This window comes from Corvus cornix, chromosome 8 (assembly GCF_000738735.6).
Source record: "Corvus cornix cornix isolate S_Up_H32 chromosome 8, ASM73873v5, whole genome shotgun sequence".
Taxonomy (NCBI): domain Eukaryota; kingdom Metazoa; phylum Chordata; class Aves; order Passeriformes; family Corvidae; genus Corvus; species Corvus cornix.
Window position 1 is genome coordinate 30,763,328 of NC_046338.1, and position 18,631 is coordinate 30,781,958.

At 49.3% G+C, this 18,631-nt stretch overlaps 1 protein-coding gene across 15 annotated transcripts in view; it reads left to right on the forward strand.

Annotated features, from left to right (window-relative positions):
- Positions 1-18,631, forward strand: part of RASAL2 (RAS protein activator like 2) — a 163,765-nt gene that overhangs the window by 139,362 nt on the left and 5,772 nt on the right. For 8 of the 15 annotated variants that reach the window (XM_039555801.1, XM_039555804.1, XM_039555796.1 and 5 more), the window contains 10 exons: positions 429-573; positions 3,232-3,376; positions 4,261-4,497; positions 5,164-5,365; positions 7,654-7,853; positions 9,076-9,937; positions 13,362-13,496; positions 14,597-14,799; positions 15,224-15,311; positions 17,210-17,240. In XM_039555801.1, coding sequence (XP_039411735.1) covers positions 429-573; positions 3,232-3,376; positions 4,261-4,497; positions 5,164-5,365; positions 7,654-7,853; positions 9,076-9,937; positions 13,362-13,496; positions 14,597-14,799; positions 15,224-15,311; positions 17,210-17,240 — 2,248 coding nt within the window. The remainder of the gene's footprint in view (positions 1-428; positions 574-3,231; positions 3,377-4,260; positions 4,498-5,163; positions 5,366-7,653; positions 7,854-9,075; positions 9,938-13,361; positions 13,497-14,596; positions 14,800-15,223; positions 15,312-17,209; positions 17,241-18,631) is intronic. The other 7 variants (XM_039555802.1, XM_039555799.1, XM_039555794.1 and 4 more) reach the window with 4 other exon arrangements.

Sequence of the window (18,631 nt, forward strand, 5' to 3'; positions counted from 1 at the left end):
CTGTACTAACTTGTGCATCACTTCCAATTTGGATTTTTAAATCCATGTTGGTATGAAATATTCCTTATAAAAAGATACATATAATAGCACAGTTTCTTTCAGCAGACAGAGCCTCTGATAAACAAACTGGTGAGAGGTTCTGTTCCAGAACTAAACTGAAACACAAGCTTGGCTGTAAAGGCTTTTTTTTAGAGACTTTTGCTTCACCCTTTATAATTTGTGACCTGTATCATTCTCTAAGTATAATAAACCCAAGAGGAGCCCTGGCTGTTTCCTTGGCCCTTAGTTCATGTAGCAGCTGCACCCCTTTGTCTCAGGCTGAGCTATTATTTATTATCCTGACATATCCTTCCTTCTTGGCTTCTGCCATTAGCCCGGCACGACTGAGCTGGCTAAAATCACCTTTGCCATTTGACCTTTTTCCTCAGGACTTCTTGACAGATCTGGTGATGGCTGAGGTGGATCGTTGTGCAGAACATGATGTCTTGATCTTCAGGGAGAACACACTCGCTACCAAAGCTATTGAGGAATACCTCAAGCTGGTAGGACAGAGGTACCTCCATGATGCACTGGGTAAGAAACTCCCTGTCTGCCACCTGTTTGCACGGCAAGGGCTGACCCTGAACTGTGTCTGCAGCTGGCAATGTGGGATGGGACTGCCTCAGCACTCAGCCTGGGTCTCATACACAGAGAGCACACTGTCCTGTTCTCAATGCCCTGTGGCGCCTGCAGGAGTAGCACCCAAAGCAAAGCAAGCTTGATTTGATGTAGTTGAGCCCCTCTTCAAGTTTGTATTACCATGTTCTGTTTTTCTGGGTAGCTTTGTTTTGTGCTCTAGCATGTTGAGGAGGCATAACACTGCAATTTCTTTGTGACCAACGGTGGTTGTTGGGTCTGATACACAAACAGGCTTTAAAAAGGGGTTTTGACACATAGTCCTTCGAGAGACAAGGCCAGGGAGCGGGGCTGCAAGGCTGCCCAGCATCCCAGGGCAGGAGATCAAGATGCATCCTGTCTGGGAAGCCTCTTGCCTGTGTTTATCCCGAGTGCTCACTGTTCACTGACTCATTAAAACTGCCTGGCCATCCCGTGATCTCCTGCTCCATTCTCCCCACCGGCTCTTCATGCACACTGTTATGTGCCAGGGTGGACTCTGATAATTTTGTTACTGTCCCCCCTCCACCAAAAGGCTCTGCTCTAGTCATAAGCCACGGCCTTGGGAATTCCTGGCCACACAAAGACAGCAGTAAAGGGGACCAAACCCAGGCTCGCTGTCTTCCACAGACACACCACAGTCGGCCTTCAGCAGCTCCGCACAATCTTCCCTACCCACAACTGCACAACAAGCCACCCCACCCCCTGTTGTTTCTGGGATGGAGAAAGCTTTGGAAATTGATACGAGAGAAACAAGATCAGGCCAAAGCCAAGTCCCACACCACATCCTTTCACAAAAAGAAAAGAAAGCCAAGCAGCTTGCTTTCCCAGCAGTCTCGCTTGTCCTCAGCAATCCCAGACGCTGGCAAGGCATCAAGGACATAGCTGGCTGAATTAGTGCTCCAAGGGTCAGCATAGCCAGCTCTGTGATTATATCCAGTTTGGCCATTTCTGAAGTGTAATGAGCCTCTTCTGGTAGTCTTACTCTCCTGGGTGGAACCGCTGAGCGTAAGTCACAGTCGTGGGCTCTCACCTGGTACAGAGAAATGAGCAGCCTGGTACTTGGGGCTGTGCTTCCCAGCAGGCTGAACATCAGCTGTGGGACCACTCCATTACAGCTGACTGCGAGCTCCTTAATGTGCACTAATTGCATAAAATATTTTAACAGTAATTATTCCTAATACATCATTTAATGCTGAGTGATAAGATGGTAAATCATAGGCAGGAGAGATGGAAAATGCCCCTGAGGTTGTCCAGCCTGCCTGTCTATAGCTCAGGGCAGCGTTGCTTATGACAATATCCCCATCTAATTCTTGGTCAGATTTTAAATGTCATTTTACTCAGCTGCCCTGTTCTTTGAAAGGATTAAGGACACCGTGGTTGGTGTTAGCAATGTAACGTGTCTGTAAGGGAATCTTATATCTGATTATAGCAAGGTCTGGTGGCCCACAAAGAGTAAGTTTCAAATATGTTTAAGGATAAAAAACACTATCCAATAAACAAGAGTTAAAACAGAATTGGTTCAACAAAAGTGATGCCAACAGTTTTGCAAATAAGAGATGTAGATGCCCTCAGCAGAAATGTTTTGGACCCCATCACCAAAAAAAAAAAAAAAAAGTGGTGCCTGCTTTGCTTGCAACAACCCCAGGCTGAGATTTGGGGAGGGCTGAGAGGTGTTTAAGGGGTTTTAGGAAAGCAAATGCTAAAAACAAACCCCTTTTGCACAAACAAGCCTTGTGTTAGCTCAGAGCCAGCGAGATCATCTGAGGAGATGAACTTGAAAGACATTGAATCATTAAACCAATGAATAAAGAGTTTTTCCTAGTGAACACCCAGCCGTTTAAAAATCACTTGGAATGCCTGCATAGAGAGGAGGGAAACTAGTGAGTAGTTCATTCCAGTCTGCCAGACAAAGGCAACTTCATGTGGCTCGTATGTGAGCAGTTTCTGTTGTGATGCCGGAAGGGAAGGGTGACAGAAATGCCATGGAGCTTTGAAAGATGCAGGCCATAAAAATGCTGTAAGGTGTTGATATAAGAGGCTGAGAAAATTAGCAGCATCTAGCTCGTGCTTGGGTATTACTCTTATTCAAGAGCAAGGTGACACGTTTTAAAATTACCAAAAAAAAAGTCAGATTTAGAAATAATATAAAGAAATACCATTGCCAGCATGTTTCTTGGGGAAATTATGAAGACAAATAGCACACGGCTTCATTCCCAAGACTGTGGATACTTCTGTAGTCGATAACACAGTTTGAATACCAAGTCAATGCTCCTCTCTAGGCTATAAGGGAAGTGCCTGCAGGCTTGCTAAGCAAAGCCATCCTGGTTCTGCCCCTGTGCGTGCGGACAGCGAGGGCACGGGAGGCTGCAGCAGCAGCAGAGCCCAGGCTATGCTCTGTTGGGAAAGGGCTGGGAGGAGTCATGTGCCCAACATCTGGTGTCTGGAGGCTGTGCTGCAGACACTCAGAGCAGGACAGGCAGTTGCCAGGGAAAGACATGAGCAGGATTTAAAGGTGTGTCAAGTAGGCTTTTCCTGTAACTTACCCTGGTTTCTCATCCTCTTCCCTTTTTCCAGGGGAGTTTATCAAGGCTGTGTATGAGTCAGATGAAAACTGTGAAGCAGATCCCAGCAGGTGCTCACAGAATGAATTAGCAGATCATCAGTGCAACCTGAAAATGTGCTGTGAGCTGGTCTTCTGCAAGATTATCAATTCTTACTGGTAAGGCACCTTCCTTCCCTCCCTTTGTCCCCATTTGCTCAGAGGTGCCTGTTCCTCCTCTGAGGGTGAGAGAGCAGCACAGGGAAGGGAGCACAGACCCATCCATCTTCCCAGGCTGCCTTTGTCCCCTTTCCTCACTGCCTTCCTGCATGTGACTCCAGGTTGCAGGTGGAGCTTGTGCCCAGACTGAGGGGTCCCAACGCACAAACCACACCTGTGGGGGCTTCTGCCCAAATCCTCTGCCAAGGGAACGCATACTGAGTGTGACTGGATAAGGAGGGAATAAAGTGAGAAGATAACAGCTTAGCTTGGACTTGGCATAAAAAGCTGCAAGTTTTGATGTGTACAGAAAACTTTTAGACCCTTCAGATGTGTGGAATTGAAACAGGGAGGAAGCATTGCAGAGAGATTTTTATTAATCTCTGTTTCTGAGTAGCAGTGGAAGAAGAGGGGCCTTTGTGTTTTGGCATGAAGCACAGGCATAGTATTGAGAGCTTAACAAGCAAGGTAAAACTGTCAGATACGGAGATGAGCTCAGTTTGGGTGGGTTTGTTTTCAGGATTCTAACACCCTGTTTGCTCCAGGGTAGCAATGGGTAAGTAGTTCTTAGCTTGCAAATCAGCGTGTCTGGAAATGGCTTCACTTAGCACATACGAACTATATGGGGTGTTTTATAGAGTACTTAAGTGTCACCAGATTAAATGGGGATTTATGAATAGATGCCTAATGACATTACCTAGCTTAGAGAGAAAGAGAGAAAAAAGGAAGGTAAAAAAAGAGCTGATGTTTTCTCACAGATCAGTATTGCAGGTGACTGATCACCAGTTCAACTCCTTGCATCTCGTTGCCAGTGCGATTTTATTTCCCGTTGTTTTGCTTTTCAGCGTGTTCCCTCGTGAGCTGAAGGAGGTGTTTGCCTCTTGGAAGCAGCAGTGCCTGAACAGGGGCAAGCAGGACATCACTGAACGCCTGATCAGTGCCTCTCTGTTCCTCCGCTTCCTGTGCCCTGCCATCATGTCTCCCAGCCTCTTCAACCTCATGCAGGAGTATCCTGATGAGCAGACCTCTCGCACGCTCACCCTCATTGCTAAAGTTATCCAGAACCTCGCCAACTTTGCCAGGTAGGTGGTGCCAGTGAAACTGAAATCTGTGGCGTGCAAGGAGAGCCCTGACTCCTAGGTGTGCTCCCAGGCAGCTGATTCTCTGGCAAACTGAAGCCAGCTTTAGGAAAGGGGGACTCTTCTCACCGAGATGCAAACGCTGTTCCCATCGAGACTCCTCAAATAAATTCTCCTTGAGAATTCTGTGGAGGGGACACATCATAAAGCCAAGAAGAGTCATGCACTAGCATGTTAGTGTATGTGTTGTTTCAAAAGGAAAGAAGCCTGTTCCCACCTCCCACCAAGGATCATGATTTTCGTGCTCTCTCCCTCCAAAATTCCCAGCTGAATGATACAAAGGGCATGGCACGTCTCCTGCATGGGAGGAGAGAGAGAGTATCTGTGGGAGGGAAGGGGGAGAGATGTAATTTGTAATGTAAACAGTGAAGTAGTAGTATTTAAGTAAGTACCACAAAGCAGTGAATCTCTTAAATTGTCCATGTGGTTTTTTTTTTCCTCCAAGACTTCAAATTCTTCAGATTTTGAATTTTTTTTTTTTTTAATACTCCAAATCTTCAGAAAGGCAGGTCTAAAGTAAAGGGTTTAAGTAATTGTCTGTAAGCACTTGTACTGTTTTTTGGTGTGGAGGTTATTGTCTGGGTTTCCCCCCACCTCCCTTTCCTACAGGTTTGGTATTAAGGAAGAGTACATGGCTTTCATGAATGAATTTCTGGAGCATGAGTGGGGAGGAATGCAACGTTTTCTGAGGGAGCTCTCCAACCCAGATACCATCTCGAACATGCCTGGATATGACGGCTACATCGACCTGGGCAAAGAGCTCTCCGTGCTGCATTCCCTCCTCTGGGATGTTGTGTCCCAGGTTGATAAGGTAAAGCTGTTTGGAGGCCCAGGGATGGTGCCATAGCAACAGTAAACACTAGGGAATATCCAGGGAAAGCAAGAGCTTTGGAGGGGAATGTTTGATAGTGGCATGTCACAACCACTCCTTCAGCGATTTCGGATCAAGGCCTGCAGCACGGTGTGTGAGGTGGCTGGGCTTCAGCAGCAGGGCAAACACTCTGCAGAGCCTTTGGGAAGGTCAGGTGCTGAAAGCATTGCTTAGAAGTAGACCTGGAATTCCCTGGGCAGCCAGTCCTTTCTCGTGAGCGAGCTGGAGGAAAGGGAGTGCGTTGGGACAGAAGAAGGCCGTGTCGGGGTGCCCTTTTGGTGCTAAGGGAGGTGCCTCCCTGCACCCCAGTTCTGATGGAGGAGTGAGTTGGCCCTGCAGAGCTGTTCTCGTCAACAACCCGATCCAAAGCCTGCTGAGATGGTCTCATTTGTAGTCTTTGATTCTGGCACACAAGGAATGCCACGTAAAGAGGGGGATCCACTCCGAGGGTCCTCCTGCAGCACAGCGAGATGCCTTGTGCTGTGCACTGCGCTGGGCTCCCATGTGGTGCCCACGTTCTGTCCTTCTGATCCCAGGGGACACCACCAGCAATAAACACAGCCTCCATTTAGCTCTGGAAGGAGGAAAGGCAGAGCTTTGTTCTTCCTTAGCTATGTGGGTTTGCAGGAACCAAAATCATTAAAATCTTGATAGCAAAGATAGATGATAAGGCCCAGAAAAGCTGAACTGTGAGTCTTTTTTTTTTTTTTTCCAAGTGCTTGGAACTATTCCATACTTCAGTTATTAGAGGTGCATTATTTTGTCCATATTCTATGTATATTATTCTTTCTTTTGAAACTGGAGAGGTAAGGTGAATAGCAATGCACTCCATTTTTATTGCATTAGGGTTTGCCAAGGTAGTTATTGCTTGGCTATCTATTTTTTCACAGTACTTTATTTAAAAGAGAAAACAAAAAACTGAGCTTGTTGCATCAGAGTAAATTGAAATGTCCTTGACTCAAAAAGACAGTCTGTATATTAATCATGATTTGATAACGAGTCATGATCTTGTTTTTCAATTTACCTCGTACACGTACACAGTGTACATTCCAAATGTATGGATGTGCATTGCCCTTTCTGTAGGTTACATGTATGGGTCTATCCTAGCAGGCCCTTGAGAACTGGTACAGTGGTTTCCTAAAAAGAGAATTAAGGGGTAAAGTTACATGTGTTATGGCTTTACTGCAGGGAATGACTGGGAAATAATGAGAGGAGCCACCCTGGCAATTTTAATAGCCACAGTGCTGTATGAAAGTGTCTGTAAAGAGACCTTTCTCTGGGGCCAAACTGGCTGAATACCTGCTTACGGAGAAAACAAGGGTATCTTTGAGAAGAGCACTGGTTTTGTAGCAGAGTTTTAATTTTTAAATAAATCTGCAGCTCCTTCACCTTCTTCCTGCAGTCCCAGGAGGCTGGAGATGCCCTGTAGCTCATCTCCCAGCAGTGGCCCAAAGGGGTGAGAAGCCAGGGCCTGGAGGAGCAGCCTTCCTCGCTGAAGGCCAGCTGCTCTTACCCTCAGCCTGGCCAGCACTGAGCTAACCTGTAACTGGAGCCACACATTTCATCCCATGCTGGTGGGGTGATATTGGGATGAGGATTGCTGACGCTCTCGTGCAGTTATTGTTCATGTTTGGGTAGGGAACAATGGCTTCATTGTTGACAAAGGTGCAAAAGGAGATGGCATCCGCGTAGGATACCAAAAACGAAAGGCTTGTGAAGTGAAAACCTTCCCTTTCCCCATCACCCTCAGCCCCTGCGACCTTCTCATGATCCCCCTCATCTGTTGGCATGCATTTCCTTCACCACGTTGACACCCTTTGCCTGGAAAATTCCCCCCACCGGCTGCTTCTGTAGCCTTTGAATGCCCTTCAGTGAGCAGATGCCGTAGTTTTCACTTTGACCTCACCCAGCCGGGACTCAGTGTGCTTTGCATGATAGTTTTGCATTGGAATGGCAGTAGTTTTGTTTTGTTGAGCATGATTTTTATTTTTGGGGGTCAATCCTAATTTCTTTTCTATTTCCTTTTCTTTCCTCAATGTCTGCTGCACCCCGTTTCGTCTCCTCCATCCATCTCGTCGCCGTCGTTGCGCTGCTCCATAACACTGCATTGCGATCCTGGCACACCCGCACACAACCACCCACCCTCCTTCCTTCCACTCCATCCCTCCGCCTCTGTGCACCGTTACCAAAAAACCCTGGCGGATGTCGTGGTGCTTGTATCCAATTAGGGTGAAAATTCCTTCCTACAGGCAACCGTGGCAAAACTGGGACCTCTCCCTCGTATCCTTGCGGATATCGCAAAATCCATGACCAACCCTACACCCACGCAGCAGCAGCTGAAGCGTTTTGCGGAGCACAGCTCCAGCCCAAACGTCGCTGGAAGTCTCTCCTCGGGACTTCAGAAGATAACTGAGGACCCCACCGATGGGTACGTCCCAGCCAGGGCTCGAGGGCGGCTGTGGGGTTGTTAAAGCTGGGAAGAGTTGGAACTGGACGATCGTCAAGGTCCCCTTCCAACCCAAACCATTCCGTGATTCTGAGGGTTGAGGGCTTCATCACCTGAGCTGGCTGCGCAGCCCCGCTGTGGAATGGGGAGCTTGGGCCTCTCTCACGGGGACTACACCATCCCAGTCAGAGGTGCACAAGGTGGCACTGGAGACCTGGAGCTTTGGACTTACCCAGGACTCAACCGCATCTCTGGGAGCCAATGACGTGAGCTGATAAAAAAGCACTTCTGTGATTTCCTGCCAGCCTGAGTGCACGGTCAGCCGTAGTGTTTCCTTCTGGCCATCAGGCTGCTAATGGAAAAACTGAGCTATAGGTGAAACTTCCTGCCTGTGGAACAGCCAAAAATAGTCCCTCCTGTGTTTGGGGCAGCATTTCTCACACTGGTACAGCTGTTAATCTGGAGCTGTGACACGGCAGAGCTGCAAAAGGGCTCGGCTGCTGCAGAGCCAGGGTAGTACCTGTGCTGTCAGCTACAAGGGCCAGTTTTGTCACGTGGAATTCTATGCCCTTTGAGATTACACCCAGCTCTGCAGCAGCCTTCACACAACTCCTGCTGAAATTTAAGGCCTCCATAATAACACGGAGTCATAGAATCATCAAGGTTGGAAAGAGTATCAAGTCCAACCATTAGCCAGGGCCACCACTAAACCATGTCCTCATGTGCCACACACCTTCCAAGGATGGTGACTCCGCCAGTGCCTGGGCAGCCTGAGCCAGGGTTGGCAATCCTTTGGGTGAAGCAATTTTTCCTAGTACCGAATTTAAACCTTCCCTGGCACAACTTGAGGCGATTTCCTTTTGTGCCATCTCTTGTTACATTATGGCAAAGGGTTAAATGGCAGCTGAAGTCTTGCTGGAGACAGAAGTGACTGAGGGGGCAGGATTTAGCAGGAATGGTTTAGATTTCACCTGTGAAAAAAAAATAGATCAAGGACTTCTTGAATCAAACACGATCCTCCAAGATAAGTGGTAATTAAGGAAGAGTGTGTTCTGACTTGCACACAAAAAGCTCATAAAAGGAAGTCTGGCTCCTTGAAGCTTTCAGTGGGGGGAGGTTAAGTGAGGTAGAAAGACTTCTCTGGGACAGGTCTCTCGGGGTCTTGGCTGCTCAAAAATTAACCAAATTCCTTTCCACTCCACAGTGACATAAACAAGATGAAGTCTCCAACCCAGGAAAATGCAGATGGACATTTTAGGGGCAAGACTTTACTGCTGGCTCAGCAGGTATCCACCCAGAGCATGACTTGCTCAGAAAAGGATGAAAAGGTAAGTGTCCTGCCCAATGGACGTAGCATCTCTCTGATGGACCTGCAGGATCCTCACACAGCTCACAGTGACACTGCTTCCATGATGCACGACGTGCCTTTGCGCCTGGCGGGCAGCCAGCTCTCTGTCACCCAGATGGCCAACATCAAACAGCTGTGGGACACCCAGAGCACCCCCCAGAGCGCTCCTCAGGTCCGGAGGCCGCTGCACCCGGCGTGGAACCAACAAGGCAGCCTCCGGCCTCTCTCATTCCAGAACCCGGTTTACCAGCTCAACAACCCGAGCCCCGCCATGGCCAAGGCCTCCATGGACTCCAGCCCGGAGGACCTGAGCAGTGCCAGCTTCCGGAGCCGCAGCAACAGCGAGGACTTCAAGCCCAGCGGGCACAGCAACAGCAGCCTGGAGGACTCTGGCAAGCGCAGCTCGCAGAGCGAGGACTTGGCACGGCGCCCCGCGGGCCCGGACAAGCACGTGCCGGTGGTGCTGCCCCGCCAGAACAGCAGCAGCCAGGCGCAGATCCGCAAGATGGACCAGGCCGTGCTGGGCGCCAGGGCCAAAACGCTGCACGCCCTGGCGCACAACCCCTCCCTGCGCAGCACGGGCAGCGTGTCCGGCGCCTCGGGGGCCATGGGCATTGAGCCCATCCAGAACGGGCACCGCTCCCGGCACCAGTCCTCGTCCTCGAGGGAGAGCCCCGTCCCCAAGGTGCGGGCGATTCAGCGCCAGCAAACGCAGCAGGTAAGGAAATCCTTTCTCCAGGCCTCTGCTTTGTCGTTCAGCCCATTGCTTCTTGGCCTTCTGAGCTTTCTTGACCTTGAAGTCGAGCTGACTCAAAAGTAGCAGCACCTATGCCAGTGGACAGTAGCAAGTGTAAGGAATAATCATGCTTGTCACCCTCACAAGCTTGGCAAGCCACTTTGTCTGTGCCACTGGGATGCTTTTGTACTAAACTTAAAAAAAAAGGATCTGTTTTCCATTTACTAAGGTAGCAGCAAACCCATTGAAAGAAACAGAACTGGAAAATTTCCCTGAATGCAAAGAAAGAAACCAGGAGCAGCTTTGTTCCAAACGGTAGTTCAGATCGCCACGTGAGCCTGCGTTTGCCCTGTGGTGCTAATTTAAAAGCAGAGCTACCTCAAAACAGGGAAATGAACAAAGATAAAACATCACAGAATAACTGCTGCCAAAATTACAAATAAGCACAGTTGCCTAAAGCGTGGAGAAATCCGTATTTCACCATGATGAAGCAATCTCTTGCTGGTCCTCAAATAAGTGCTGCTTTTCCATTAATCATCCCAAACAATGAATAATGCAATCTTTTTCTGGAAAGGAGTGCTTATATCTACCAACTCCTAATGCACTTTATCTGTTGTTCATAGGCAACTATAAATCAAGGTTTTCTTGTCAAAAAGCCAACATTCCTTTATCTTTTTTTAAAAAATAATAATAATCCTGTTGTGATTTGCTGTGTATGAAAATATTTTCCTCAATTAGTTTAATTTTAAAGAGAAAGTGAGTATTTCAGTGCTTGGCACTACACTGAAGGTAGAAAATGTGATCTGCAGGTCAGAGGTTTTGCAGGGGGAAGGCTTTGGGCTGTGAGGTGAAGCTGGCAGAGCAACCTCTGCTCTGCCCAAGGTTTTCTTGGGGTTCCCTGACGGTGGAGCTTTCTCGGCAAACTCCTGAATGTTACAGGAAAACCTGGCTGGTGCCTGGGAACCCAGGAGCAGTCAGGGCTTCAGAACTATCAGAACTTCATTCTGATACCTAAAGTTCATTGAAGTACGAGACCAGAAACACTGAATCACAAACCAAAGCTTAGTATGCCAAGTTAGTAATACCCAAAGAAGTAATTGTTTGTTATTTGAAGTGTGTGTGTTTGTGTCCTCCTGCAGAGCGTGTTTTATACTGGGGCACAGGGGCATGGCTAGGTGAAGGGTGTTGATGGGATACAGCCAGGCCCTGTGTGGTACTGGGAGGACATTTTTAGGCCAGTAACAAGGATAACTGTGAAGGGGATGTGCATCCACTTGTTTTCCCAGTGTACTTTCTATACTAATTGTTTCCACTGGATTCATTAGAGTACTTGCTCCTGCTTAATTCAGTGAAATCAATTTGTTCTCTCCTTCCCCACACCCATGAACAACATCTTGGACGGTGCCAAATCGAGTGGCCAACATTTTTTTCGAGGCAAATTCCACTGCGTCCTTTTAATTGCAAATCTTGTTGTGGAATTCTGTTCTTATTTTAAAAAGAGAAAAAGAAAAGAGAAGTTGGGCATGTTCTTTCTGGGCATGTTCCTTCTAGGCATGTTTTGTGGGCGTTATAATTATTAGACTCTGTTCTCTACAAGTCCCATTTGTTTCTGAATATAGAGCTGGGCCCTTTGTTTGCTGGGAGAGGTCACTTTTTGCCTTCCATTTCCATTTAGGAGGTAGGTGGGAACAGAAATGCCAGTGTGTTCCTTTGGAAGAGAGGCAAAGAGGGGAATTAATACGTGATCCTAGCAGACGAATTCTTTTTCTGCCCTTTATGAGAGAATAACTTGTAACCCATCAGCATGTATGACTTGCCATCCGCTTGGTCTTTGACAGCTTTCAGAATCTGGCTGCTGGAAATACTCTGTCCTACGCTTGGCAGGTTGTTTGGCCAGGTTTGCTGCTGCTCAGCAGTCTGCTGCAGGGCTGGGGATGTACTTTACAGTCACCTTTCTGCTGTCTGAGTCCCCCACAGCTGCAGTGGATGGTGACAGTGCTCATCCCTCGCTGCTCCTGATCTCCCCAGCGGTTCACAGCCACACACAGCCCATGGTCTCCCTTCCTCTGGCTGCCTGACAGCAAATGCCATCGAAGAAGTCGGAATTAAGGAGCTTTGCTAGGCTGCCACACTGCACCTAAGGGGCTAAAATTAGCGTTTTTGCTGTGAAAACTTCCTTCTAGGGAAAAGGCCTTTGCCTAAGTCCAGGGATCTTTGCCTAATTCCTATGCCTTTTCTTTGCCTAATTCCTATGCCTTTTCTTTGCCTTTACATTTTTGCTGAGTCTTCTTCCAGTGCTGGACTGTCCGTGGCTGCTCAGGACAGCTGAGCTGTGGGAGCAGATCCAGCACCCGCCAGCCCTGTCCTCCTGAGCAGGAGAAACACAGCAGGAGGGTGACATGATCCCTGAGTCCTAAAGAGCTGTTCCTCCCCCATGGAGAGCTCCTGGCTGAGACTGGGACTTCAGAGCCCTCAGCCAGGGAGCACAGCACGCTTGGGTGCACCACTGAGCCAGGCAGGGAGCTGAAGAGCTGCCTGGGCACAAAAAGAAGCTGCAGTTGGGGAGAAGTTGATCTTTTGCTTTTCTCAAAAACATAAGACAGTGTTGCTCTTTCAGGGGTAGTTATGCTAATTCCTGCGCTTATAAACTTGTCTTTGTCCATGAAAATTGCTTGGAATTTGTTTTCCCCAGAAAAGCCATGTTCTCCCCAGCCATGCGGAGAGCTTCTTGTTTCTTTTCTTGGCTCCCTTTTTGGACTCCCTTAAAGAGGAGAGAGAGAGCCTCCAAAGAGGTTGGACAGTTCTCCCAGTCAGCACAGCTGGCCCTGGCTTGGCAGAGGCGCTGCAATGGACCATCCCAACCTGGCAGGCACTGCCGTGATCATGTCACACCTCCCTGCCACACCCAGGTCCTGCCGTGCTGTCCGGGATCCAGGCTGGGCAGTCCCATGCTCCACTGTAGTCTGTGCCAGCCTGGCTGAGGAAGCTGCTCCCAAGTTCAGCTCCTCAGCACTCCAGGGAAACAGCCTGTCTCACCTGAGCAGCTGCGAGCAGAGCTTTGTCCCTGTTTGCTCTGTGCAAGACGTGGCAGGGTGAGAGAGCCTTGCTGACAGTGTGGCAAAGGGGAGAGGTGGATGTGAACGGGATTGGGAGACAAGAACTTTTTCAGAGAGAAGCTCACTTGGAGAGGAAGAAAAATTTCTAAAGTGCATTGGTTTTAGAGGGATTCAAGCAGGTGCTGTAGGTCCAAAGCCAAGGGAGGATGGAGTATCCCTGCAGGAGATGTTTTGGGGATCCTTTGAGGCTGACAGGTTCATGGGTCTATTTCTCCTCCAACTGAACTGGGTTTGAGAGCTGGTTTGTGTGCGGTTTCTCTGGAGAATGCTGACAGGCGTCTCTGCCCCAGGTGCAGTCACCAGTGGACTCGGCCACACTGTCCCCAGTGGAGAGGACAGCTGCCTGGGTGTTCAACAACGGGCAGTACGAGGATACAAAGAAGGACGTGACTCAGAACCTGGACGAAGTCAAGCACGCTGAGAAGGTAAATTTGATTCTCTGTGCAGCCAACTTGGGGGGTGCCACCGAGTCCTGTGCGCCCCACAGCGAGCTCAGAGGGGCTTTCAGGCCCTGCTGGCACAGCGTCACACATTCTCACACAGGTTATATTGGCCAGAGTGATCACTGACTCCATAAATAAAGTAAATCAGGATTGTTAACCTGGCTGAGCATAGCTTAGGACACGCACAGGGACTCTACGGAGGTGCAGCTCAGCCTTCATCAGTAGCAGCAGTCAGATTTTGTCTTGGGCTTCTCCTGAGGCAAATGCCTGTCACCCAGCTACTACAGCGTTTCTGAGCTGCACAGAAATCTTCATGGTCTGTTTTTAAAGTGTATGTTTTTTCAGGAGTAGATCCCATTTTTCCAAATACAGTTAGAGCCATATGTTGCTGTGGGGATGGAGTTGTTGTGTAAGAGGTTTGGTATTTTGAGAAGGCAGGGAGCGAGGAGGAGAACATTTAGTGGACAGAGAAGCAGAGACATGGGATTGTTAGGAAAGGTGAATGAACCCAAAACAAAGGAATATATTGAGATTCATGGCACTATTGCAGAAATGATTGCCCGCAGAGACTAGAAGAACAAAAGCTCAGCCAGGTAACCTGACAGGCTCTGGTATGCAGTGACTGGTTTGCTCTGACCTCCCCAGCGGTTTCATGCCCTGATTGATTAGGTCCTGAAGAGTGAGTTATTTGGGTCCCGCACAGGTCTGGTTTGTACGTTTGGGCAGCCCAGGCCATTTCTGCAGTTGAGCACTGTTAGCAGCATCTGCCTGAGAACTGCTGGCGTCTGAAGTGAGGAGGGATGTTCCCAGTCAGGGCTGAGGAGCCATGTCAGAGCCCTCTGACTGCTTGAATTATGCTGCAGAGCAATACCCTGCAGCGTGGGAGCAGCTTTTGATGCCCAGTGGGAGCCCACATGCTCCTTCTCTGTGGCTGCCCCCATGTTTGCTTCTCATTTCCTTTACTTCAGTCAGCTTATTTGTCATTTAAGAAAACCCCAACGCTCCCCTGAGGAGCAGCAGAGCGTTATAATGGTCCGATCTCTTCTTCTTCTCCTTTGCATCTGCCTCCCTCCTGCCCGCAGTACGAGCAGGAGATAGCCAAGCTGAAGGAGCGCCTGCGCGTGTCCAGCCGCCGGCTGGAGGAGTACGAGCGGCGGCTCCTGGTGCAGGAGCAGCAGATGCAGAAGCTGCTGCAGGACTACAAGTCTCGACTGGAGGACAGTGAGGACAGGCTGCGCCGGCAGCAGGAGGAGAAGGACAGCCAGATGAAAAGTATCATCAGCAGGTGAGGCTTTGGAAAGCTCTGGACTGGGTGGGTCCCCTGTGCCAGGTGTTCTCTTCATCCTTAGAGCTGAAGAAATGGGGATGCAGGTGTGGAAACTTGCCTGAGATTGTCAGGAGAGTGAAGGAAAGTATTTAGGAATTTTTAGCTTAGGTCTCTGTTGTACTTACTATAGGCCTGGTTTTTTGTTTGCTTGGAACCTGAGACTAGCTTTTCAAAGTAGTTGCATTTTTGGCAATGTCCGTTCTGAGAATAACAAGGTTGGGCAGCTGGGAGTGTCAGATGGAGAGATAAGCTTTCCTGAGAGCAGCAGAATTCTTCTCTTGCAGAGCCAGGAGAAGCAGAGAAGTCAAACCAACAGGCCAGAGTACCTGAAACACTCGGAAATAGTATTATGTCCTAATTTGTCCCTCTCTTTGCTCATCAGACTCATGGCTGTTGAAGAGGAGCTGAAAAAGGATCACGCTGAGATGCAAGCAGTCATTGATGCAAAGCAGAAAATTATTGATGCACAGGTAGGTAAAGAGCTCGGGATCTCCCAGAACCAGTGTATAGAAGCTGGTTTTTGCCCCTCTCTCCTGCCCCAGCACTGTTCTCTATCTCCCAAGCTGTACCGGCCCGCGGTGTCACACGTGTCACTTATTGCCGCTGGGAGAGAAGTGGGGGCTTCAGTTAGTACTGTCTGACCTGGGCTTTAAGGCAGCCTGGCAACAAATCCCAGGATGGATCACTTCTCCAAAGCCTTTGTTGCTTCATGAGATCCCAGGGGAGTAAAGGAGTAGCAGTGCATTGTGTAGATGCTATTCCAAGTGTGGGCCTGGGACTGTGGGGAAGCTGTGCCTCAGCCCAGCGTCGTTTAGCTGCCGTGTGCATGCATCTGAGCTGTGCCAGCAACAGCATGGCTTTGGACAGTGGAGTCCAGGGAAGAGAACGCTGCAACAGAGCATTGTCCTGGGAATGTCACATGTGGCATTTCACCCCACTGGCCGGCCTGGCAGTCCTGGGGAAATGCCCATTTCCCACAAACCTGCAGCTCCCACCTCGGTCACCCGGGCAGCTGTGGGGAGGGGAACCCCGCGGGCAGTGCATGTGGGTCTATCCTGTGGGGTCATTCCAGCTTTTCCTCTGTGTCTGTGCTGATCCCAAAACAGAACCTGGGACTGGTTTGTATCTGCCTGCCGTGTTACATTTGTGGTATTTGCATTTGGAGGGTCTCTTTCCTGCTTCTGGGCTTTTCAGTAGTTCCAACTGGAAACTTTCCTTAATAATTTTTTCAGGAATAACCCAAGTTATTCCCTACACAAAGAGTGGTTGTGGGAGTCTCAGCTGAACATGGTTAAGGATGGCACTGGGGTATTAGAAATATTGGAACTCATGTGGAACTGTAGGGAAAACATAAAGCAGCAAAAAGCTGTGTTTTTTGGAGATAGGCACAGTCAGGTCATCTTGCTGTTACGGATGTGGAATGGCAGCTCATCCAGGCAGCAGCCTGGACTCTGAAATGGGTGGATGCATTTTTCATCTGCCTCAAGAAGGTGGAAGGGGCACTGATATGAAAAGCAATTTTTGCAGGGGAGAGATTGTGACTGAGTAAGAAACTTGCCTGTTAGCTGTGCGTGCCGGAGGCTCTCAGCCTTGGTGTTGGTTGTGGGATAGCAAGGTGGAGCAAGGATCAGTGTGATCCCAGTGTCACCAGCCGGCAGAGGGGACCACTGCTGACTTGTGAGACCTTCAAACCCTCAGGAGTGGAAGAGTGTAGTCCTTGATCACACTTCATCAAATGATGTAGCATTTATTACCTGCGGTGGAAACTGGTGGAAAAAACAGGAGCAAAGCAGCAGCTTGAATGATTTGACTCTTTTTCTTGGGCAAGCAAGGTCACTGGCAAACCTCAAGTGCTTCAGTCTCAGGCAGTGCATGGGGGAAGTGCTGTTGTCACTGTCCTTCCTCGAGTGCCTGAGCAGAGGAGGAACCTGATGAAAGATTCAGAACAGACTCACCAGGGGAGCCCAGGTGTCTGCTGGGTTCTGTAGAAATCCCTCGAAGTCATGCTTGGAAGATTCTATTTAGTCTGTGATCCCTTCGGTGGCTAGAAAAGGAAAGGTCTTTTTTCATGTGACATTTGTCGAGTGGGGCTGGAGCCTGGCTCGTGGCAGCCGCTGAAGAGTTAAAGGCTGCCAGGAGCAGCAGTGACCTGGGCTCCTGTGCTCACGGACATGGGCCCGGGATGGTGTGAGAGGGTGCAGTGCCCCGATGCACACAGCCACGAGCTGTTCTCCTGGATCTGGAGCCTGGCTCTGGGCCTCTGAGCAGGGATAGGTCTGGCCAGACTCTCTCCTCGGAGTGGTGCAGCTGCAAAGAGAACTGGCCCAGTTGCTATTGCGAGTGACATCTCCGCTGTGTTAAATTACAGGTCATAAATGGGGATGAGATAATTCCAACAGGCAAGTAAACCAAATCAGTTCTCTAGCTGAGCAGTACCCAGTCCTGGCCCAGCACACTGACCTCCTACCCATTCCAGCTCCTCCTGCTCCCTGTGCCCTGAGCGTGTTAGAGACGTGCCTGGTAGATCCAATTCTCCTTTCAGTGAGAAGATGCCCCTACTCAGCAAGCTCATGCTTTTAAGATTGATTTTCCAAGTGTGGATTTCCAGCTGTTTTGCAGATTGGCTCAGTGAGTGCTCAGCAGTGCCCGAAAACACCCAGCTTCATTCTCAACTCTTTGGAAAGATGTTTTAGGAATTTTTCAGAAAATGTTTCAGAAGGAAAATTTTCATTTTAAATTATTTGTTCTGGGTGAAATATAGTCGGAGGAGCAGGACCTTTGCCCACTGAGGAGCACATTCCTGCTGAGGCAGTTGTGTTCTGCAGGGCTCACGTCAGCACAGGAGGAAAGGCCTGTAACTCCTCGGCTCCGTGTCCTCCCTGCTCCCGTCAGCTAGATCAGGATGAGGGCTAAGGCAGCCTTGTGCCTTGTGCCTCCTCCTCGTCCTCCGTTGGCTTTACACAGAGCTCAGTGTCTTCAGGGCTGTGACAGAAGCAGGACTTAAATTCTGCTTCGTTTTTGCACCCGAGCTGGGTGCTGGGAAAAGCAAACATTGCTGGTTAGTGCTGTAGCAGGCACTGATGTGCTGGGGTCCGGATCCCAAGGGGCTGTGGCAGCACGGGAGTCTCCTGAGCAGTGTGGCTGAACTGTTCCTTGATGTTTATGCCTTCTGTGCATCATTTTTCCCTCCATTTTGTTTCTCAATGGGCTGGACTGGGAAGAGTTCCCACATGCAGCTTGTTTCAGTCGAACAAATTAGACATTTTCCCTTCTCAAAGAACAAAAGCCAATCAGCTGGTGGCACGGAGAGCACAGTTACCTTCCTGTTGTCTCTAGCACTGCCTTCTGCAGCTGCATTACTATTATTTTTTTCGGAAAGATGAAAATTGTCATCTCCGGTTGTGCTGACAACTCCTTGGCTTGCCCCTCCGGTGCTGTATCCCACTGCAGGTGTCCCACTGTTAGCAGGCTGGGGCTGGTGATGAGTTATGTCAATTTAGCACACATCCCTGAGCTGTCTGCTCCAGGTGGAGGGTGGCACGTTCTGTGCCAGGACAATCAACCAGGCACGTGGATTCGTGGAGCCCAGGAGCCCCCCGAGCTGGAATGGGTCTAGGAGCAGCGTGTTCCGTGTTTGTTCTTTGTGTTCTGTTGATGGCATCTTCCCTCCACCCATGGTGCCCTCTCCCCCTCACCTCCAGTAACCTTTAGCGTTAGCTTTGGCTGCTGCTTCTGTGTCACTGTTGCACCATCACCGCAGGCTGCCATTATCTGCTTTTTTTATTATTAT